Below are 24,342 nucleotides of genomic sequence, written 5' to 3' on the forward strand. Positions count from 1 at the left end.
AATCTCTCTCTCTCTCTCTCTCTCTCTCTCTCTCTCTCTTGCTGAACCTAATTTTGAAGTATTTATTTCCCCATACTCATTTTAAATCTCTCTCTCTCTCTCTCTCTCTCTCTCTCTCTATTGCTGAACCTAATTTTGAAGTATTTATTTCCCATACTCATTTTAAATCTCTCTCTCTCTCTCTCTCTCTCTCTCTCTCTCTCTCTCTCTCTTGCTGAACCTAATTTTGAAGTATTTATTTCCCCATACTCATTTTAAATCTCTCTCTCTCTCTCTCTCTCTCTCTCTCTCTCTCTTGCTGAACCTAATTTGAAGTATTTATTTCCCCATACTCATTTAAATCTCTCTCTCTCTCTCTCTCTCTCTCTCTCTCTCTCTCTCTCTCTCTCTCTCTCTCGGTGAACCTAATTTTTGAAGTATTTATTTCCCCCATACTCATTTTAAATCTCTCTCTCTCTCTCTCTCTCTCTCTCTCTCTCTCTCTCTCTCTCTCTCTCTCTCTTGCTGAACCTAATTTTGAAGTATTTATTTCCCCTTACTCATTTTAAATCTCTCTCTCTCTCTCTCCTCTCTCCTCTCTCCTCTCTCTCTCTCTCTCTCTCTCTCTCTCTCTCTCTATTGCTGAACCTAATTTTGAAGTATTTATTATCTTCGAAGTATAAAGTTTCCCTCCCCCATGTTCTTTTCAAAATCTTCCTTTTCCAATGTTTTTATTTTGAAGAATATATTTGTTATACAATATACCCCACGTCCTTAGAATCTGAATAAAAACACTACTCTGTGTTGTACTGGTTTGAATACAATGGAACATCCCCTATTATTCTTTTTTTCGTAGAATACAGTTTAGTTTTCCCCCTGATTTCTAATTGGCCCATCCTATATTCCCGGATATCCTTGGATATCCTTGAAACCATTAGCAAGCTCAAATGGAACTGGGCAGGGCACATTGCCAGGATGACAGACAACCGATGGACATCACGAACAACCTTCTGGACACCCCGAGGATACACAAGAAACCGAGGAAGACAAAAAACCCGCTGGCGAGATGACTTAGACCAACATAAGCAACAGTGCCACTGAATAGCTTGCGATAGAAGTCTGTGGAAGAACCTGGGGAAGGCCTACATCCAACAAAGGACATTTGAAGGCTTAAATGATGATGATGATGATGATGATGATGATGATATTCCCGGAACTCTAGTCGAGTCGATTAATTTTTCTTGGAATCTCATCCTCACGCCACTTGACCTTAACAATTCGTGACTGAGTTGTTGTGGCCTGATTGGTAACGTCTCTGCCTGGTGATCGCCTGACGGGGGTTCGAGTCCCTCCTCAGACTCGTTAGCTCCTTTGGTGTGTGCAACCTTACCATCCTAGTGAGCTAAGGATGGGGGCTTTTGGGGAGCCCTTAGGTCTTATCTGCTGAGTCACCAGCAGCCATTGCGTGGCCCTCCTTGGTCTTAGCTTTGGTGGAGAGGGCGCTTGGGCGCTGATCTTGTGTATATAGTCAGTCTCTATCTCATTGTCCTGTTTGATAGGGCAGTGTCAATGTCCCTTGCCTCTGCCATTCATGAGTGCCATTTAAAAACCTTTAAGGATTGATTAACAATATCGTTTTGGTCACGCTCCAGTCTCTGTTTGTTATCGGTTCGGTCTAGGTACTGAGGTGTTCACACTTTCGATTCATTCTCGGTCCGATCAGTGTCTTAGCAAAATTATAAATAGAAGGAAAAAGCATGATTTTATAGTAATATTCAGTGATACTAGAAAATGTATTTACGCATTGAAAATTAGCCTGTTATTGTGCATATTTTTTTTTTCATCATGACCGTAGTGAGACTGGAGCGAGAGCGGACCGGAGTCCCAGTGTGAAGACTTCCATTTAAAATCATGTAACAATATTTTATAATGAGAAATAAGACGTCTGGTGGTCATTACTCAAGAAAGGAATTCTCAAACTTTCTCGTCAACCATAGAACCGTCTTCTTCATGGTCCTCTTCTGTATTAAGGAGTTACAAGGATTTTGGATGTCTCAAAGACTTTTTAGTCCATCCTCGGGGACTCCATTTGCTCTTTGGTAAAGCGATTTACTTTAAGCATTCAGAGAGTTCTTATGGTCTTGTCTAACTTATTCTTGAACTCGTTTACCGTGTTACTATTTACTACATCTGCTGGAAATCTAATCCAAGTCTGCTATTTTGTATGTGAAGAAATTACCACATTGAGTGGTGTTGTATCTTTTCAATTCGAGTTTCCATCCGTTACCTCCGGACTGATTTGTTCTAAGCGTGAATAGATTGTTGTAATCCATATTTATTATTCATTTAAGAATTTTGAATGCCTCTGTTAACTGTCCCCTTAGTCGTCGAGTTTGTAGATCAAATAAGTTCAAACGTTCCATCATTTGCCTATACACCCAAATTGCCTTAGTGTTGGAACTAGTTTGGTGGCCCTAGCTTGTACTGCTTCCAGTCTCTCTTTATCCTTCTGATTGATTGATTGATTGATTTGAGGTTTGATTGATCGGAGGTTTTCTGGTATAAAATCAATCAATCAATCAGAAGGATAAAGAGAGACTGGAAGCAGTACAAGCTAGGACCACCAAACTATTTCCAACACTTCATTCGTCTATACCCAAATTGCCTTAGTGTTGGAACTAGTTTGGTAGCCCTAGCTTGTACTGCTACCAGTCTATCTTTATCATTTTGATTGATTGATTGATCTGAGGTTTTCTGGCATAAAATCCATCAATCAATCAGGATAAAGTTAGACTGGAAGCAGTACAAGCTAGGACCACCAAACTAGTTCCAACACTTCATTCGTCTATATCCAAATTGCCTTAGTGTTGGAACTAGTTTGGTAGCCCTAGCTTGTACTGCTACCAGTCTATCTTTATCATTTTGATTGATTGATTGATCTGAGGTTTTCTGGCATAAAATCAATCAATCAGTCAGAAGGATAAAGATAGACTGGAAGCAGTACAAGCTAGGGCCACCAAACTATTTCCAACACTTCATTCGTCTATACCCAAATTGCCTTAGTGTTGGAACTAGTTTGGTAGCCCTAGCTTGTACTGCTTCCAGTCTCTCTTTATCCTTCTGATTGAATGATAGATCTGAGGTTTTCTGGCATAAAATCAATCAATCAATCAGAAGGATAAAGATAGACTGGAAACAGTACAAGCTAGGACCACCAAACTATTTCCAACACTTCATTCGTCTATACCCAAATTGCCTTAGTATTGGAACTAGTTTGGTAGCCCTAGCTTGTACTGCTTCCAGTCTCTCTTTATCCTTCTGATTGAATGATAGATCTGAGGTTTTCTGGCATAAAATCAATCAATCAATCAGAAGGATAAAGATAGACTGGAAACAGTACAAGCTAGGACCACCAAACTATTTCCAACACTTCATTCGTCTATACCCAAATTGCCTTAGTGTTGGAACTAGTTTGGTAGCCCTAGCTTGTACTGCTTCCAGTCTCTCTTTATCCTTCTGATTGAATGATAGATCTGAGGTTTTCTGGCATAAAATCAATCAATCAATCAGAAGGATAAAGATAGACTGGAAACAGTACAAGCTAGGACCACCAAACTATTTCCAACACTAAGGCAATTTAGATATAGACGAAGGATGGAACGTTTGAACGTATTTGATCTACAAATTTGGAAGTTCTACAAGAGTAATTCATAAAACCATAGTGTCCCCCAGATGATCCTTCTACTGTCAGCTTTATTCTTAGTATAGTTAGTAATATTAGATGCTCAGATAGGTTAGATTAATCATGGGATCAGGATAATTGTGTTACGGCTTCTAATATGACACGTAGCCCCTCCGATGTCTGGCGGAGTTCCGTAGGGAAATCTACTGACTGTTCAAGTCCTCTCTCGCGTCTTCCCTCATCTTCTTAGTGGGTGTATCTGCCTCTTTTTGTTTATGGCAATTCTTTGGAAGGTTGTTTGTTTACACATTCATTGAATGACCTCACATCCATATATATATATATATATATATATATATATATATATATATATATATATATATATATATATATATATATATATACACATACATACATACATACCTACATATATATATATATATATATATATATATATATATATATATATATATATATATATATATATATATATATAGACACATACATATTTACATACATACACATACACACAGTCACACACACACACGCAAACACACAAAAAGACACATACTTGAACTCCACACACATACACACACACTCATACCTATACAGTATATACAGTATACATGCGTGCAAGTCTCTCTCTCTCTCTCTCTCTCTCTCTCTCTCTCTGCCTGGCCGCCAGGCTAATACATTAGTATCCCAGTTATTTCGATACATTTTGCATTATCTAGCGTTTTCTATAACTAAGACAATTGCAGAATCATCTTGAAAAAAAATTCCTGTCTTCAGTTACCCAAACGACGTAAGAAACCATAAGCAAGTCCTTTATTTAAGCTGTCTACAAGCTTAATAACATCCGAGAATCAATACGTCCATTGCCAAGCTTTAAATCATGCCATATAGATCGCGACACGGCCTTCCTCGTTTGTGCACGACGATTCGTTCGTGCGAATTCGTGCCATACGCTGCGTGACCTCACGCAACGTTGCTTTTGGTGGCGTGCGTAAGACCTGTGATTAAGAGATGGGTTTATCGAACGTGTGTAGTGAAACGTGGGTTGATTTCCCGTAGAGTTTTTCGCGTTCTTTCTATTTTGGTGATTTTTTAAGAATGTTATTGCGTACTTTTACTATTTACCATCGCGGTGTGCACACGCGCATGATCGGTCCCATGGGGGGCGGGGGGAGGGGGTTGGATTAGCAGTTGAACAAGCAAGGATATCATTTTGAGTTTTTTTGCGTGTATATTACTGTATATATATGTGTATATATATATATATATATATATATATATATATATATATATATAAAATATGAGTATATAGGCATATGTATGTATGTACACATATTCTATGTGTATATATATATATATATATATATATATATATATATATATATATATATATATATATATGTTGTTTATATCTATATCTATCTATCTATCTATATATATATATATATATATATATATATATATACATATATATATATATATATATATATATATGTATATATATATATATATATATATATATATATATGTGTGTATATATATATATATGTATATATATATATATATATATATATATATATATATATATATATATATATATATATATAAAGACAGGTGTGTAAAATTCTATTTTTCAACATACCTTTTCTATATATATATATATATATATATATATATATATATATATATATATAGACAGTATGGAATTTGACATTAGACTTCAAAAATCTCGGAAGCTTACTTTATATGTCCATAAACTCACGGCAATCAAATTAATATTAAATCATCATTCCTTAATATTATGAATTTATTCATAATGTAAAAGATAAAAAAAACTTTACTACAATAAATCATCATCAACACATGAACGTAATAATATATAGCAATATATTTAATTTCATTAAACACCCTCAAACTATATTATAGATTTGTTCATGATATAAAAGATTAAAAAAACTTTATGATATTAAATCATCGTTATCAACAACATATAACCACAACATTATATTTATAGTCAATTCTTTTTAGTCGTAGATTTGCATCGAATCGGAGAGATGCCCTTTTAGTTCAGAAAAGTTTCCTGATCGCTGATTGGTCGGAAAAGATAATTCTAACCAATCAGATAGCTGGAAACTTTCTGAGCTAAAAGGGCACCGCTGCGAGTCAGTGCAAATGCATAATTGAGTATATATATCCAATCTCATCAATCTATAGTCAATTCTTTTTAGTGAGGCATATTTGCACCAACTCGCGGGGGTGCCCTTTTAGCTTGGGAACTCGGAAAAGTTTCCTGATCGCTGATTGGTCGGAAAAGATCAGTCTAACCAATCAGATAGCAGGAAACTTTCTGAGGAAAAGTTTCCTGATCGCTGATTGGTCGGAAAAGATAATTCTAACCAATCAGATAGCAGGAAATTTCCTGATCGTTGATTGGTCGGACAAGATAATCCTAACCAATCAGAGAGCAGGAAACTTTCCGAGCTAAAAGGGCACCCCTGCGAGTCAGTGCAAATAAGTATGCGTATCCAATCTCATCAAACTGGAATTCGCCACTAAACTCTTCTTCTGTGTTCCCCCTTTAGGTTCGGGTGATGGAGAGGAGGTTGGAGTGGAGTGCCGGTGGTGGAGGCGATGGTGTCGGAGCGGGCAGAGGTGGAGATGAGGGAGAAGACGCCAACGACATCCAGGTGGAGATGGTGGAGATTGTGGAGAAGGAAGCTGTTATCACCAGTCTCTCGACGCAGATAGAAGAGCAGGTAATGCATGTTATCTCGTATTTCTTTATTTTGTTATTAGAATTATTGTTATTATTATTACTATTGAAATTATTATTGTTATTTTCATTAGTATTGTTATTTTTATTATTATTATTATTATTATTATTAAAATTACTAAAATTATTAGTTATTTTTATTATTATTAATATTGTTATTTTTAAAATTTAAATTGATTAATATTAATATTATTAAATTTATTATTATTATTATTATTATATTATTATTATTATCATTAATAATTTTATTAAATTTGTTATTATAAAATTATCATTTTTAAAACTGCTAAAATTATCCTTATTATTGAAATTATTATTATTATTGATATTATTAAAATTATCATTATTGATATTGTTAAAATTATTATTAAAGTAATTAAAATTATAATGAAATTATAATTATTATTATTATTATTATTATTATTATCATTATTATTATTATTATTATTAAAGTTATCATTAATTTTAAAACTATTAAAATTATTATTAATTGAATTTTTAAAGTTATAAAATTTATTAATATTATTATTATTATTATTAAAATTATTATTTTTGAAACTACTAAAATTATTAATATCAAAATTATCATTATTGATATTATTAAAATTATCAGGTAGGCTTACAAAAACACCCAATCCTGAGCTCACAAGGAGGGGGAGGTTGTAGACACTATAGGAACTAACGAGTTTGAGCTTGACTCGATTTTGTTTCCTTTTAAGTACTATATTACTTGGATAATTAATTTTACAGTTAATCCTATAATTGAATTAAATTATAAGTCCATTTTAATTGTATTACTATTCCTTTGGGCACCATTACTATTGGCAGTCCAAAGTCTCTTCTATCTTTAGAATTTCCCATATTACTCCATCTCTGAACCCATCAAGTTCCCCTGCCTCTCTTTCTCCTTCTCCTTCTCCGTCTTTCTCCTTCTCTCTCTCTCTTTCTCCTTCTCCTTCTCCTTCTCTGTCTTTCTCCTTCTCCTTCTTTCTCTTTCTCCTTCTTCTCTGTCTTTCTCCTTCTCCTTCTCTTTCTCCTTCTCTGTCTTTCTCCTTCTCTCTTTCTCTTTCTCCTCCTTCTCTCTTTCTCTTTCTTCTCCTTCTCTCTCTTTCTCCTTCTCCTTTATTCCTTCCCTCTTTCGCCCCCTCCCTTGTTTTTTCTCCTCCCCCGTTTTTTTCCTTCTCCTCCCCATCTTTCTCCTCCTCCCCCTCTTTCTCCTTCTCCTTCTTTCTCCTTCTCTCTTTCTCTTTCTCCTTCTCCGTCTTTCTCCTTCTTCTCTCTTTCTCCTTCTCCTTCTCTCTTTCTCTTTCTCCTTCTTTCTTTCTCTTTCTCTCTCTTTCTCCTTCTCCTTTATTCCTTAACTCTCTTTCTCCTCCTCTTCCCTCTTCTTTCTCCTCCTCCCCTTTTTTTCTCCTCCCCCGCTTTTTTCCTTCTCCTCCCTCTTTCTCCTTCTCCTCCCCATCTTTCTCCTTCTCCTCCCGATCTTTCTCCTCCTCCTCCTCCCTCTTTCTCCTTCTCCTCCCCATCTTTCTCCTTCTCCTTCCCCTCTTTCTCTTTCTCCTCCCCCTCTTTCTCCTCCTCCCCTTTTTTTCTCTTCCCCCTCTTTTTTCCTTCTCCTCCCTCTTTCTCCCTCTCATCCCCATCTTTCTCCTTCTCCCCATCTTTCTCCTTCTCCTCCCCATCTTTCTCCTTCTCCTCTCCATCTTTCTCCTTCTCTTCCCCATCTTTCTCCTCCTCCTCCCCATCTTTCTCCTTCTCTTACCCCTCTTTCTCCTTCTCCTACCCCTCTTTTCTCCTCCTCCCTCTTTCTCCTTCTCCTCCCCATCTTTCTCCTTCTCTTACCCCTCTTTCTCCTTCTCCTACCCCTCTTTTCTCCTCCTCCCTCTTTCTCCTTCTCCTCCCCATCTTTCTCCTTCTCTTACCCCTCTTTCTCCTTCTCCTACCCCTCTTTTCTCCTCCTCCCTCTTTCTCCTTCTCCTCCCCATCTTTCTCCTTCTCTTACCCCTCTTTCTCCTTCTCCTACCCCTCTTTTCTCCTCCTCCCTCTTTCTCCTTCTCCTCTCCATCTTTCTCCTTCTCTTCCCCATCTTTCTCCTCCTCCTCCCCATCTTTCTCCTTCTCTTACCCCTCTTTCTCCTTCTCCTACCCCTCTTTTCTCCTCCTCCCTCTTTCTCCTTCTCCTCCCCATCTTTCTCCTCCTCCTCCCCATCTTTCTCCTTCTCTTACCCCTCTTTCTCCTTCTCCTACCCCTCTTTTCTCCTCCTCCCTCTTTCTCCTTCTCCTCCCCATCTTTCTCCCCATCTTTCTCCTCCTCCTCCCGCTTTTTTCCTTCTCCTCCCCATTTTTCTCCTCCTCCTCCTCCCTCTTTCTCCTTCTCCTCCCCATCTTTCTCCTCCTCCTCCCGCTTTTTTCCTTCTCCTCCCCATTTTTCTCCTCCTCCTCCTCCCTCTTTCTCCTTCTCCTCCCCATCTTTCTCCTTCTCCTCCCCATCTTTCTCCTCCTCCTCCCTCTTTCTCCTTCTCCTCCCCATCTTTCTCCTTCTCTTCCCCCTCTTTCTCCTTCTCCTACCCCTCTTTTCTCCTCCTCCCTCTTTCTCCTTCTCATCCCCCTCTTTCTCCTTCTCTTACCCCTCTTTCTCCTTCTCCTACCCCTCTTTTCTCCTCCTCTCTCTTTCTCCTTCTCCTCCCCATCTTTCTCCTTTCTCTATTTCTTCTTCTCCTCCCCCTCTTTCTCTTCTTCTCCTCCCCCTCTGTCTCCTCCCGCTATTTCTTCTTCTCCCCATCTTTTTCCTTCGCCTCCTCCCTTTTCTCCTTCAACTCCTCCTGCTTTCTCATTCTCCTCCTCCCTCTTTCTTCTCCTCTTCCGCTTCTTTCTCCTTTCTCTATTTCTTCTTCTCCTCTCCCTCTTTCTCCTCCCTCAGTTTCTTCTTCTCCTCCACCTCTTTCTCCTCCTTCAGTTTCTTCTCTTCCCCCTCTGTCTCCTCCCTCTATTTCTTCTTCTTCAACTTGAAATCAATCAATTTTCTTCTCCCCATTTTTTTCCTTCTCCTCCTCCCATTTCTCCTTCAACTCCTCCTGCTTTCTCTTTCTCACCCTCCCTCTTTCTCCTCCTCCTCCTCCTCCTCCTCCTTTTCGATTTTCTAGTAATACCCTCCCATTCCCGTCATCATAACCTTGCAGAGGCCAGATGGGAATATTCAAATTCTCTCTCATTTTGATTCTTTTCAAAGACCACATTTTCGCACCGGTGACTACACTGCCTTTTCTCTCTCTCTCTCTCTCTCTCTCTCTCTCTCTCTCTCTCTCTCTCTCTCGCCTAAGGCGGGTTTATAGGTTTATTTAAAGGTTAAAAGGCCGCTCATGAATGTCAGAGGCAAGGGACAGTGTCATTGTCCTATCAGCGTCCAAGCCCCCTCTCCACCCAAACTAGGACCAAGGAGGGTCAGGCAATGGCTGCTGATGACTCATCAGACAGACCTCTAGGCTCCACCAAACCCATTCTTAGGTCACAATGATGGTGAGGCTGCAGCACCAAAAGGAACTAACGAGTTCGTCGATCGAGGTTCGACAGACAAGCGTTGGAAGTGATGTTCGAACGGTTCGAAGAAAGTCTGTTTTCGCCTGACTTTTGTGGGCGGGGCTTCATTGTACACAAACCTTATGCATTTGTGGTTGACTCCCTACCTGTTTTCCTCTTTTTCCGTTTTTTCTTTTTATCTTTAATTCCTGAGTCTATTGAAATTCCGAACTGAAGCTCAAGAGCTTCCTGTCACCCCCTCACCTTAGTGGCTGGAGCTTTCGACATTTCAGAAATTCTCAAATTCCTGAAATTCGAGGTAATTTTAATTATGACGGAGATCTACCCGTGGTGTACGATCCTGAGTCTCCAATGCAGCATTGCCATGCCCATAAAATATACGGCTGTGAAACTGCAAAAACAAAAAAACAATTTTAAATTTATGCAATGAAAAAAATGTAACAAACAAAAACCTAAGGTAATAATTTATATGGACATGAACCTAACATCTCTAAATCATCACTATTATAGATGATCAATTCTGCTAAGATGTCTCTATTACCTGCGACAACGAAGTTGGAAGGAGGTTATGTTTTCCGCCCCTATTTGTGTGTGTGTTTGTTTGTGAAGAGCTTCCCTGGCCATAATTTTAATCGTAGAGTAATGAAACTTGCAACGATGAACTGTTATGTAAAAAGCTGGAAATAAATGAATTTTATAAGTTCAAAGTCAAAGGTCAAGGTCACGGTCAAGCAAAATGTCCAATTCACGTAATCAGCCATAAGTTTGGACATCGTCGTCACAGAGACTTCAAACTTGGTTCATATTTAATTGTATGAAAATCCCCGCCAATTAATACTGTACATGTTAAGGTCAAGGTCGAGAAATAATCTGCCGCGGCGGAGGTCTGCGCGTTTCTGAGTGCTCCTCTAGTTTGTACTATGTTGGCTTAAGAAACTGGATGCTCTTAACTGATATGAGTTTGCTAAACTCTGAGATACAATAAATCTACATTTCTCTTGTTAATCGCTTCCATATTGTCATATTTATAATCACTCATTGTTTAATAATTAGGTTGATTTTTATCAAAATACATTTTGAAAACCCTTTCTAATCTATTCTTTTTTCAGAAACAACTCCGCCATCAAGTTATTTCATTTGTTAATTTCTTTGATTTGGTCATTTACAATCACTATCATTGTTTAATAATTAGATTTATTTATACAAAATACATTTTGAAATCTCATGGTTTATTCTTTATCCAGAAAGAACTACGCATCAAGTTATTTCATGTGTTAATTTTTTTTATATCGTCATTTATAATCACTATCATTGTATAATAATTAGATTTATTTATACAAAATACATTTTGAAATCTCATGGTTTATTTTTTATCCAGAAAGAACTACGCATCAAGTTATTTCATTTGTTAATTTCTTTTATTTCGTCATTTATAATCACTATCATTGTATAATAATTAGATTTATTTATACAAAATACATTTTGAAACCCATTCATGGTTTATTCATGTTCCAGAGACAACTCCGCCTCCAGGATGCCAAGAAGGTCGAAGCGAAGGCGGCCAAGATCAAGGAATGGGTCACCAACAAGCTCAAAGAGGTCAGTTGGTCTTCTGCTATCAGTAACAGTTATGTTTGGGTATGAAAGGTGAATGTAACTTATTCAATTTTCTTTCCATCTCTGTTTAAGGTTTCATTTGAATGTAAATCTGTTTAAGGTTTCATTTAAATGTAACATTCAATTTCCTTTACATCTCTGTTTAAGATTTCGTTTGAATGTAAATCTGTTTAAAGATTCAATTGAATGTAACTTATTCAATTTCCTTTTCATCTCTGTTTATTCAATTTCCTTTCCATCTCTGTTTAAGGTTTCATTTGAATGGAACTTATTCAATTCCCTTTCCATCTCTTTTTAAGGTTTCAATTGAATGTAACTTATTCAATTCCCTTTCCATCTCTGTTTAAGGTTCCATTTAAATGTAACTTATTCAGTTTCCTTTACATCCTTGTTTTAGGTTTCATTTGAATGTAACTTATTCAATTCCCTTTCCATCTCTGTTTAAGGTTTCAATTGAATGTAACTTATTCAATTTCCTTTACATATTTTTTTTTTAAGATTTCATTTGAATGTAAATCTGTTTAAGGTTTCATTTAAATGTAACTTATTCAATTTCCTTTACATCTCTGTTTAAGGTTTCAATTGAATGTAACTTATTCAATTCCATTTCCATCTCGGTTTAAGGTTTCATTTGAATGTAACTTATTCAGTTCCCTTTCCATCTCTGTTTAAGATTGCATTTGAATGTAAATCTATTTAAGGTTTCAATTGAATGTAACTTATTCAATTCCCTTTCCATTTCTGTTTAAGGTTTCAATTGAATTTAACTTATTCAATTTCCTTTACATTTTTTTTTTAAGATTTCATTTGAATGTAAATCTGTTTAAGGTTTCATTTAAATGTAACTTATTCAATTTCCTTTACATCTCTGTTTAAGGTTTCAATTGAATGTAACTTATTCAATTCCATTTCCATCTCGGTTTAAGGTTTCAATTGAATGTAACTTATTCAATTTCCTTTCCATCTCTGTTTAAGATTTCATTTGATTGTAAATATATTTAAGGTTTCATTTGAATGTAACTTATTCAATTTCCTTTCCATCTCTGTTTAAGATTTCATTTGATTGTAAATCTATTTAAGGTTTCAATTGAATGTAACTTATTCAATTTCCTTTCCATCTCTGCTTAAGATTTCATTTGATTGTAAATCTATTTAAGGTTTCATTTGAATGTAACTTATTCAATTTCATTTCAATCTAAGTTTGATGTTCCGTCTGATTGACATTAAATGCTCAATTTTGTAATTGATCCTTACTGTCTAATTGAAATCGAATACTCTACTTTGTGATCATGACCTCTGCCACCGAAGTTGGGAGGTTATGTTTTTGCCCCTGTTTCTCCATTTGTTTGTTTGTTTATTTGTGAACAACTTCCTTGCCACAATTTTACTCATGGGGTAGTGAAACTTTCATGGATTATATATTATGTTGAGATGTGAAAGTGATTCAATTTTGAAAGTCCTAGATCAAAGGTCAAGGTCGAGATCGAGCAAAAGGTCGACTGCATTGACCCTAAACTTGATAAGTTCGAACATGCTTTTGCTATACCTCGACCTTGACCTTTGACCAAGGACTTTTAAAATTGAATCACTTCCACGTCTAAACATAATTAATCCTTGAAAGCTTCACTACTCTATGAGTAAAATTCTGGCCAGGAAAGTGTTCACAGAAAAAAAAACTGACAAACAACGACGAAAATATAACCTCCCCCAAAGAATTTATTGGCGGTTGGTGGAGGTAAAGATGAGAGAGCCGTTGAAAAGACACAATGAGTCAGACGCCCTACAAGTGACTGGGTTAGGTTTCCATGTTAGAGGAGCGGAACTTTTACGAGGGTAAAAGGGGGGGGGGGGAATAAGTATATGGAAATAAGCTAGGGGCCAGGACGAAAGGAGGGGAACAGAGGGGAACGAGAATTAATGCTCAGAATCACAGGATGAAAAGAGGGGAAGGAGGTGGAGTGCCACCACACCAGTACAAATGAAGCGGAAGATGGGTTGTTTTCCACATCATTGCCAGCGAACGCCGTCAAAAGAATTACTAGAAATCAGTTGAATAAGAACTTCACTCGTCCATTCGAGAAGCAGAGAGATTTACTGTTGATTTACTGTTATTTTTTTTATTTAAAGAAATCCCTTTGGACTTTTAAATTCTAATGTTATTTATCATCATTCCTACGTCTATTGACGGAAAGGGCCTCGGTTAGATTTCGCCAGTCGTCTTCATCTTGAGCTTTCAATTCAATACTTCTCCATTCATCATCTCCTACTTTGCGCTTCATAGTCCTCAGCCATGAAGGCCTGCATCTTCTAGTTCTTCTACTGCCTTGAGGAGCCTAGATAAACGTTTGAAGTCAAGCTGAACGTTTGAAATCCAGATAAACTAATGAAAGCCAGCTGAACGTTGAAGCCCTGCTGAATGTTTGAAGCCCAGATAAACTAATGAAGTCCAGCTGAACGTTTGAAGACCAGCTGAACGTTTGAAGTCCAGATAAACTAATGAAATCCAGCTGAACGTTGAAGCCCTGCTGAACGTTTGAAGTCCAGCTGAACGTTTGAACAAGCTACTTTTAAAATCTGCAAATCACAGATTGGCAAGTGTGGCTTTTAATCATGCATTATAAGCTACTCTTATAAGTTTTGTGAACTAGTATTGAAATGGGAAGTTTTGTTGAGGTAGCCTATAGTTCTTGGCTATACAAAAATGAATAAATAAATAAATAATAAGATTAATAATAATAATAATAATGATAATGATAATAATAATGATAACAGTGATGATGATAATAATAATAATAATAATAATAATAATAATATTGATAAAAATAATAATGATAATTAAAATAATAATAAAAATAATAATAATAATAATTATTATTATTATTATTATTATTATTATTATTATTATTATTTTTCTTTACCGTAACAACCCATATTATGAAAAATAAAAGAAAAACCTAAATAACGGATACAGCAAATGCAAGAAAAGCTCAATAAAGGAAAATAAATACAACACCAGAGCCAGCTGTGGCGAAGATGGTGTTGAGTGAACCAGAGCCGAACCATCTGGCGATCCTTCCAGCCACCAGCTGGCCGGTTTCTGAGAGAAGACCCCCATTATCGGAAAACCGAATTTATCCTTTAATTTCTCCCTTTTTTTATTGCAAGGTTTCATGACTCGTTTAAAGGTTTAAAGGCCTCTCGTGAATGGCAGAGGTAAGGGGTAGTGACATTGCCCTATCAAGCAGGACAATGCCCTAGAGACTGACCATATATGTTCAGCGACCAAGCCCCTCTCCACCCAAGCTAGGACCAAGGAGGGTCAGGCAATGGCTGTTGATGACTCACTGACCATATGCATATGATCAACGCCCAAGCCCCCTCTCCACTCAAGCTAGGACCAAGGAGGGTCAGGCAATGGCTGTTGATAACTCACTGACCATATGCATATGATCAACGCCCAAGCCCCCTCTCCACCCAAGCTAGGACCAAAGAGGGCCAGGCAATGGCTGTTGATGACTCACTGACCATATGCATATGATGAGCAGCCAGGCCCCCTCTCCACCCAAGCTAGGACCAAGGGGGGCCCAGGCAATGGCTGTTGATGACTCACTGACCATATATGATCAGCGCCCAAGCCCCCTCTCCACCCAAGCTAGGACCAAAGGGGGCCCAGGCAATGGCTGCTGATGACTCACTGACCATATGCATATGATCAGCGGTCAGGCCCCCTCTCCACCCAAGCTAGGACCAAGGAGTGCCAGGCAATGGCTACTGATGATTCAGCAGATACACTAGTAGGCTTCCCCAAACTCCCTATCCTTAGCTCACAAGGATGGTGAGGTTGTAGCTCAAACCAACGAGTTTGAGCTGGACTCGAACCCACGTCTGGCGTTCACCAGTCAGGGACGTTACCACATGGGTCACCACAAGAAATCAGCGGTCTTTATAATCAAAACGGAAAGATATCATTTGGATCGCCCTTTCTATATAGTAATAAATAACGATATTAAAATTTTTTCCTTAATATTAAAGCTGATGACGATTCTGATCTGTTTGATCTGTGTTTAGATGGAGAACTCGCCAGACTCTACCATTTCAATCTTTTCCGCCATTTTATGGCCTGAATTAACATATAAATTTAAAAATTCCATCGACAAATTAAATTTAAAAATACCATCGACAAATTAAGTTTAAAAATACCATCGACAAATTAAATTTTAAAATACCATCGACAAATTAAATTTAAAAATACCATCGACAAATTAAATTTAAAAATACCATCATCAAATTAGATATGATTTGTAGGTAAAGGATATATATTCTATATATTCCGCCCGAAGAAGTATGTTGAGGCTCCATAAGGCACTAGAAGAGTTGGAAGACCCAAGGCTACATGGCTGAGAACGATGAAGCGTGAAGTGGGAGATGATGATGTGGAGAAGTATCGAGTTAAAAGCTCAAGATAGAGACGACTGGCGAAATGTAACCGAGGCCCTTTGCGTCAATAGGCGTAGGAGTTGATGATGATGATGATGATGAATATTAAAAGTATCATGAACACCAAATATATATTCGAAATATTTCATTTGTTTTACCTCTGGAAAATTGATTAAAGATTGGATAAAGAACTAATCTGGCCTGCAATGCAAAGCTTTGGTATTATTATTATTATTAGTATTATTATTATTATTATTCCATCCATCCATATACCAAGGCACTTCCCCCAATTTTGGGGGGTAGCCGACATCAACAAATGAAACAAAAACAAAAAGGGGACCTCCACTCTCTACGTTCCTCCCAGCCTGACAAGGGACTCAACCGAGTTCAGCTGGTACTGTTTGGGTGCCACAGCCCACCCTCCCCCGTTATCCACCACAGATGAAGCTTCATAATGCTGAATCCCCTACTGAATTCCCTGCTGCTACCTCCGCAGTTATTATTATTATGATTATTATTATTACCCTAGTTGGAAAATCAGGATGAAATAATAGCAAAATATTATATAAACAATGTTCTTTTGCCTGTAAGGCAAATTGTGAATTACAGAAAAACTTGACCAATTATTAACCATTTGACGTATATACATAAGTACATTCTGTAAAATTATGTAGTTGTGAAATTTAGAAACCACTGAATGGTCTCCCTGGTCCAAGTGCCAGACTACATGGACAAAATTCTGAAAAATTTATAATTCAGTCCTTACTTATTCCCATAATACATATGCCAGCTTCAATCTGTATTTAATCCCATAGAACATTTGTTAACTAGAATTGAGAATAAAGGCAAATAATTATATATAAAATAACAAATAAAGGATATGGTATATGTGATCTATAAACAAGGGCTTAAAGATTTATTATACCAGAGAAATGCAGTTAGATACATTTTTTATAGCACACTGTTGGCGTGGTTGACCTATTCCCATTTGAACTTTAACCTGTTATATATGACTCTGACCTTCGGTTCAGCCACGTAAATGTTGAGTCTCCATCTGCCAGAATTGATATTCATGAAATTAACAGTTTTTATTCTCAAAGAGATTAAAACTATTATAGAGTTTTAATGGCAGTGAGACGTGTTGCAAACTCACTAATCTGCTATCATTGTGGAGATGGAATGATTTTAAGTCTAAAAACAGATTCCTGAATTCGACAGGAATATGTACGGTGAGTTGTCATAAACTTATATCTCTCTTGATAGCTCGATTGGTAGAGTTCTCGCAGCCATGGTTTCGGCTAGGAGGCATAGGTTCGAATCTCTGCCCAGTCAGAAGCTGTTATCATAAATGAATATACATTCCCAAGGTATAATTCGATATTAAATGCCACAATCCGCTATCATAGTGTTTTGATGGGTTGATTTAAAGTCTAAGAACAGATTCCTGAATTCGGTAGGAATATGTACGGTGAGTTGTCATAAACTTATATCTCTCTTGATAGCTCGATTGGTAGAGTCCTCGCAGCCATGGTTTCGGCTGAGAGGCATAGGTTCGAATCTCTGCCTAGCCAGTGGATATATATTCCCAAGGTAGAATTCGATGTTAAACGCCATTGTGGTTGATATTTACATACCAGTCTACCGTTCAAGTTGAAGGTTTTGCCCTATAAACTGGTATTAAACTCTAAACGATAGTAGTTTTCTGCCAAATTCCATGAGAAATAATGATTTTTGGATACCTGTCTGTATGATATCAGGTCAGGTTCTCTCTAATTGCATCTTGTTCTTGAGTTTTAGTGTTTGGAATTGACTTCATCCTCATTCAAAGAACTTGCTTCACTGTTAAAAATTTGCCGCAAAAAAAAAAAAAAAAAAAAAAAAAACGAAAAAAACGAAAAAAAAAAAACGAAAAAATCCTTGAAATTGTTTTTCCAGGTATTTACGTTTTAAAAACGAACATATTGACCTTAAGGAGTGATATTACGGTCACCAATCCGTAAAAAATAATAACAAAGTAGTGTAAAAATTACGGTCGCCTGTATTTCACTGGAATACGATTGAGAACCGTATATTTTTACGGAGAATTTCTGATTAAAATTACTGTTTTTTTTTTAAGTGTTGGTGAATTTTTAAAGCGTTGAGTATGCTTTGCGACCAATCAGATTTTTTAGTCCAATTTTATATTTAGATTTTATTCCACGAATCTTAGCTTTATAATATATAGTCTTCATAGTCATATCCCCTCAACATTATTTTGCTAAAATTGGTGCAAGTTCTCACATTACTGGCACTGCAATATTATCTTACGCTGATGAAGAACTTTTATGTACACTCAAGTTATCGAAAACCTTTTGAGAAAATGTTCAAAGTATATATTCAAATTAGTCCCCGTTGTTTAGGCTTATATTGTGTTATAATAAAAGTGATATACATTTTGTTTGTTAGATAGAATCGCGTAAACACACAATTCATCAGGAACACTTTGTAATTACACTTATTTTCATCCTCATTCAATAATTGCGTGTGAAGTGTAAACCATCTACTTTTTACAAAAGTCCTCTGGTGAAGTATGATAAAGGAAAATAATATCCCAATAGTATGCCTAATTAGCTTCCATAATTAATCCTCTGTATAACCTGTGTGTTAATTAACCCTAGATTTAACCAATATATTAATGGGAAACTGATAATTTAGATTAACCTTATTATAACCCTGTAATCGGCTTAGACCTTATAATAACTCTGTAATCTACTCAGACCTTATGATAACTCTATAATCTAATCAGACTTTATAATAACTGTAAATCGACTTAAACCTTATAATAACTATGTAGACTGACTTAGACCTTACAATAACTGTATAGTTGCCGCAGAGATTCCAGGTGAAATAAGCCCCACCCCCTGATGACGTCATAACCAATCATGTTGTATTGTGACCGCTGCTAACGTGGGGAAACAACTTGATTGGCTATGACGTCACCAGGCGGAGGGATTGTGACCGCTGCTAACGTGGGGAAACAACTTGATTGGCTATGACGTCACCAGGGGGAGGGATTGTGACCGCTGCTAACGTGGGGAAACAACTTGATTGGCTATGACGTCATCAGGGGGGAGGGGCTTATTTCGCCCGGAATCTTTACTGCGACTGTATTTGACTTAAACCTCAATGTTCGCTAACACTTTTACACTTTATAGACAAGGTAGTCTTCCTTCTGCTAACACCCAGTCCTCCTTCCAACAGCTCGAGGACCAGAACGCGCATCTTCGAGAGCAGAATGCCAAGTGTAATGTCCAACTTGAGCTCTTGAGAGGACGCCTCGCTCACATTTCTTCTATGCATCCCGATAAGGATCGAGATACGGAGGTAAGATGGTTCTCGGTGACCACTTGCTTCTTGTGTCTTTCTTTGATTCTTGTTTTAAATGTTTTGGTTTCTAATTCTTCTTCTTTCTTCACCAATCTGTCTTGAGTTGATGGATTAGCGTTCATCGTTTTACACCATTCTTGTTTTGCATATTTTTTTTTCTAATTCTGATGACTAATTTTTTTTTTATTAAAATTTTTTTTAAAACTATTTTTAATAATCTCACTTTTTTCTTCTAGATTAAAATTAAATAAGGTATATTGCTACCCTGCTTAGTTATTTGACTATATCAAGTCGTTCTCTGTAAACTAATATTTTCCCTTCTCTCCAGTAAAATTTTTAAATCCCACAGAATTTTGAAGACACGTTGTGGCAAGTGATAAAACTTATCCTTTTGCAGATCATGACATCAAGCATGACAAGAGTATTAACTAGGTTATTCATTTGTCAAGATTAAGATGTTACTTAATAGGATTAATTCATTATTGATGGAATTATCATCATATTACGTCACGTTACACTGTTAAAAATTTGTTAAAAAACTATAAAACTCTTGGAATAAATGTTGCCTGGTATTTTTTAAAAACGGATATATTGACGTTAAGGAGTGATATTACGGTCACCAACCCGTAAAAAGATATTAACAAAGTAGGGTATAATTTGCGGTCGCCTGTATTTTACTGAAATACGGCTGAGAACAGTATATTTTTACGGAGAATTTCAGATTAAAATTAGTTGGTGTGTGTGTTTTTTTTTTTTTTTTTTTTTTTTTTTCTACTGTATGTGTCAGTAAAATGGTTTTGTATATACCACTGTTTAAAAAAAAACCGTAATTTTAATCGGAATGTCTGTAAAAATATACTGTTCTCAGCCGTATTTCAATAAGATTCAGGCGACTGTAATTTTTACCCTACTTTGTTAATATCTTTTTACGGGTTGTTGACCGTAATATCAATCCTTTACGTCAATATAACCGTTTTTAAAAGGTTGAAAAAATCCTGGAATAAATGTTGCCAGAAATTTACTTTTTTTAATACAAATTTATAACAGCGTATTCTCATGAAGTTAGTATTTAATAACTTGCTTATTGAACATCCTTGAAAAACTTGATTGAAATTAGTGTAGATTTTTCTTCTCTGCATTTTAGTATCATATTTACAGTACTCTCAAAGCAGACGATTGAGTGCAGCCTGCGAATTGAATGCCATAGGAGACTCCCGTAGTTTTATATAGTTATACAGATTGCATGAAATCTAATTGATATAAGAGGATTGATTTCAAATAGCTTCACACACAAGAACATTGCAGATATATATTTCAGAAGCCAGTGCATGTTGCCTGGAAGGTGTCACGTGATAAAAGAAAATGTGTGAGGAGATTACTGTGATACTGTACATTTGGCTTCATTAATTCGGGTACACTTCATGGAAAGGTACAGTTGACTGCGTTAATTCCGGTACACTTCGCAGAAAACTAATGAGACGTCTGACAGCAAATAACAATATTTTGCTTAACAGCAATTGGTTAAATTAATAAAAATGCTATTGATCATGTGTTAAGACTATGCCCTAGCCTAGAGACAGGACTATGCCCTAGCCTAGGGACAGGACTATACCCTAGCCTAGGGACAGGACTATGCCCTAGCCTAGGGACAGGACTATGCCCTAGCCTAGGGACAGGACTATGCCCTAGCCTAGGGACAGGACTATGCCCTAGCCTAGGGACAGGACTATGCCCTAGCCTAGGGACAGGACTATGCCCTAGCCTAGGGACAGGACTATGCCCTAGCCTAGGGACAGGACTATGCCCTAGCCTAGGGACAGGACTATGCCCTAGCCTAGGGACAGGACTATGCCCTAGCCTAGGGACAGGACTATGCCCTAGCCTAGGGACAGGACTATGCCCTAGCCTAGAGACAGGACTATGCCCTAGCCTAGAGACAGGACTACAAGCTCAGAAAATTTTGTTTTAGAGGCAGCATTGCCAACAGTTTCTCTTTCGCTAAACTCAGCGTTGCACGCGACATTTTACAACTGCCAGATGTCTTCTTGGCTTCCCGGGAAGTGTACCGGAATTAATGAAGGCAACTGTACAATGAAACGAGTAGAAGATTAGAATTTATCAATGTAAGAAAAATGTGTTCTGCTATAGAACTGAAAGAAGGAATTTTGCCATGTTCAATTGGTGTCGTTTTCTCTTGTCATTACAGATTAGATTGAATACAGATAATTTTATCGAATAGCTTTGAATTGGTCTACCTTAATGCGAAACAGTTGTTCTATATTATGTTTTTTACAAAATATTTTATTACAGAAGGCTTTGAATAATTCAGCATTTTAATTTTATTTATGATTTAATGCAGTATATAAACTGTATTTTAATGGTATATCATGTATACTACTAAGTGCATTAATAATTGATATCATTTTAAAAATCAGCTGCATCAATCATTGATATTTTTAAAATCTAAAATTGTTGAATGTGGAAACTATGTTTAGATCCACTAACATATATTTTATATATAATTGTCTATCATAAAACGTTTCAAAGTACCAAAAATTCAAAGTTTATTAATGCATATTTTAGAAGCTCATTTGAAATATGGCTTAGAATCCAATTTTAGATAATCTAATGTACTATTGGAAAAATTTGATGATCTTGTATTAGCTTCTATACTCAATTTATTTTAATGAGGCGCATTTGCACCGACTCGCAGCGGTGCCCTTTTAGCTCGAAAAAGTTTCCTGATCCCTGATTGGTTAGAATTATTTTGTCTAACCAATCAGCGATCAGGAAACTTTTCCAAGCTAAAAGGGCACTGCTGCGAGTCGGTGCAAATCCGCCTCGCTAAAAAAAATTGACTATAGTTACGAATTCCGCTTATGAATATGGCTTGCTATGCATAGGTATCATAAATCAATCATTTATGAAGGTTCCAATGTATGTAGTACGTAATACATGCATAATTAGAATCGCACATAAATCGTTTTGTTTAAAAAAAAGGTGACCTTTACTTTCAAACTCTGTACATCTCGAATTCAAAGCCAAAGTTGACATACTAGATCTCAGAGAATAACTTTATATTCTTTTAATTCAACTCTGTACATCTATGATTCAAAGACAAAGTTGACATACTAGATCTCAGAATATAACTCTTAATATTCTTTTAATTCAATTCTGTACATCTATAATTCAAAGACAAAGTTGACATACTAGATCTCAGAAAATAACTCTCAATATTCTTTTAATTCAACTCTGTACATCTATCATTCAAAGCCTAAGTTGACATACTAGATCTCAGAGAATAACTTTATATTCTTTTAATTCAACTCTGTACATCTATGATTCAAAGACAAAGTTGACATACTAGATCTCAGAGAATAACTTTATATTCTTTTAATTCAACTCTGTACATCTATCATTCAAAGCCTAAGTTGACATACTAGATCTCAGAGAATAACTTTATATTCTTTTAATTCAACTCTGTACATCTCGAATTCAAAGCCTAAGTTGACATACTAGATCTCAGAGAATAACTTTATATTCTTTTAATTCAACTCTGTACATCTCGAATTCAAAGCCTAAGTTGACATACTAGATCTCAGAGAATAACTTTATATTCTTTTAATTCAACTCTGTACATCTCGATTTCAAAGCCTAAGTTGACATACTAGATCTCAGAGAATAACTTTATATTCTTTTAATTCATCTCTATAGATCTCTGATTCAAAGCCAAAGTTGACATACTAGGTCTCAGAGAATAACTTAATATTCTTTTAATTCATCTCTATAGATCTCTGATTCAAAGCCAAAGTTGACATACTAGGTCTCAGAGAATAACTTAATATTCTTTTAATTCAACTCTGTACATCTATGATTCAAAGACAAAGTTGACATACTAGATCTCAGAGAATAACTCTTTACATTCTTTTAATTCAACTCTATACATCTATGATTCAAAGACAAAGTTGACATACTAGATCTCAGAGAATAACTTAATATTCTTTTAATTCATCTCTATAGATCTCTGATTCAAAGCCAAAGTTGACATACTAGGTCTCAGAGAATAACTTAATATTCTTTTAATTCAACTCTGTACATCTATGATTCAAAGACAAAGTTGACATACTAGGTCTCAGAGAATAACTCTTTATATTCTTTTAATTCAACTCTCTACATCTATGATTCAAAGCCAAAGTTGACATACTAGGTCTCAGAGAATAACTCTTTATATTCTTTTAATTCAACTCTGTACATTTATGACTCAAATCCAAAGTTGACATACTAGATCTCAGAGAATAACTTAATATTCTTTTAATTCAACTCTGTACATCTATGATTCAAAGACAAAGTTGACATACTAGATCTCAGAGAATAACTTAATATTCTTTTAATTCAACTCTGTACATCTATGATTCAAAGACAAAGTTGACATACTAGGTCTCAGAGAATAACTCTTTATATTCTTTTAATTCAACTCTCTACATCTATGATTCAAAGCCAAAGTTGACATACTAGGTCTCAGAGAATAACTCTTTATATTCTTTTTAATTCAACTCTGTACATTTATGACTCAAATCCAAAGTTGACATACTAGATCTCAGAGAATAACTTTATAATCTTTTAATTCAACTCTGTACATCTCTGATTCAAAGCCAAAGTTGACATACTAGATCTCAGAGAATAACTTAATATTCTTTTAATTCAACTCTATACATCTCTGATTCAAAGCCTAAGTTGACATACGAGATCTCAGAGAATAACTTTACATTCTTTTGATTCAACTCTGTACATCTATAATTCAAAGCCTAAGTTGACATACTAGATCTCAGAGAATAACTTTATATTCTTTTAATTCAACTCTGTACATCTATAATTCAAAGCCTAAGTTGACATACTAGATCTCAGAGAATAACTTTATATTCTTTTAATTCAACTCT

General features: G+C 36.2%; 1 protein-coding gene across 1 annotated transcript in view; it reads left to right on the forward strand.

Moving 5' to 3' along the window:
• The window catches only part of LOC137643765 (pleckstrin homology domain-containing family H member 1-like), a 170,255-nt gene extending 150,748 nt beyond the window's left edge, over window positions 1-19,507 (forward strand). The window contains exons 2-4 of the mRNA XM_068376453.1: window positions 6,259-6,432; window positions 11,501-11,584; window positions 19,280-19,507. Coding sequence (XP_068232554.1) covers window positions 6,268-6,432; window positions 11,501-11,584; window positions 19,280-19,507 — 477 coding nt within the window. The 5' untranslated portion in view covers window positions 6,259-6,267. The remainder of the gene's footprint in view (window positions 1-6,258; window positions 6,433-11,500; window positions 11,585-19,279) is intronic.
• Window positions 19,508-24,342: the final 4,835 nt, after the last annotated feature.

Source organism: Palaemon carinicauda, chromosome 7 (genome assembly GCF_036898095.1).
Source record: "Palaemon carinicauda isolate YSFRI2023 chromosome 7, ASM3689809v2, whole genome shotgun sequence".
NCBI classification, from domain to species: domain Eukaryota; kingdom Metazoa; phylum Arthropoda; class Malacostraca; order Decapoda; family Palaemonidae; genus Palaemon; species Palaemon carinicauda.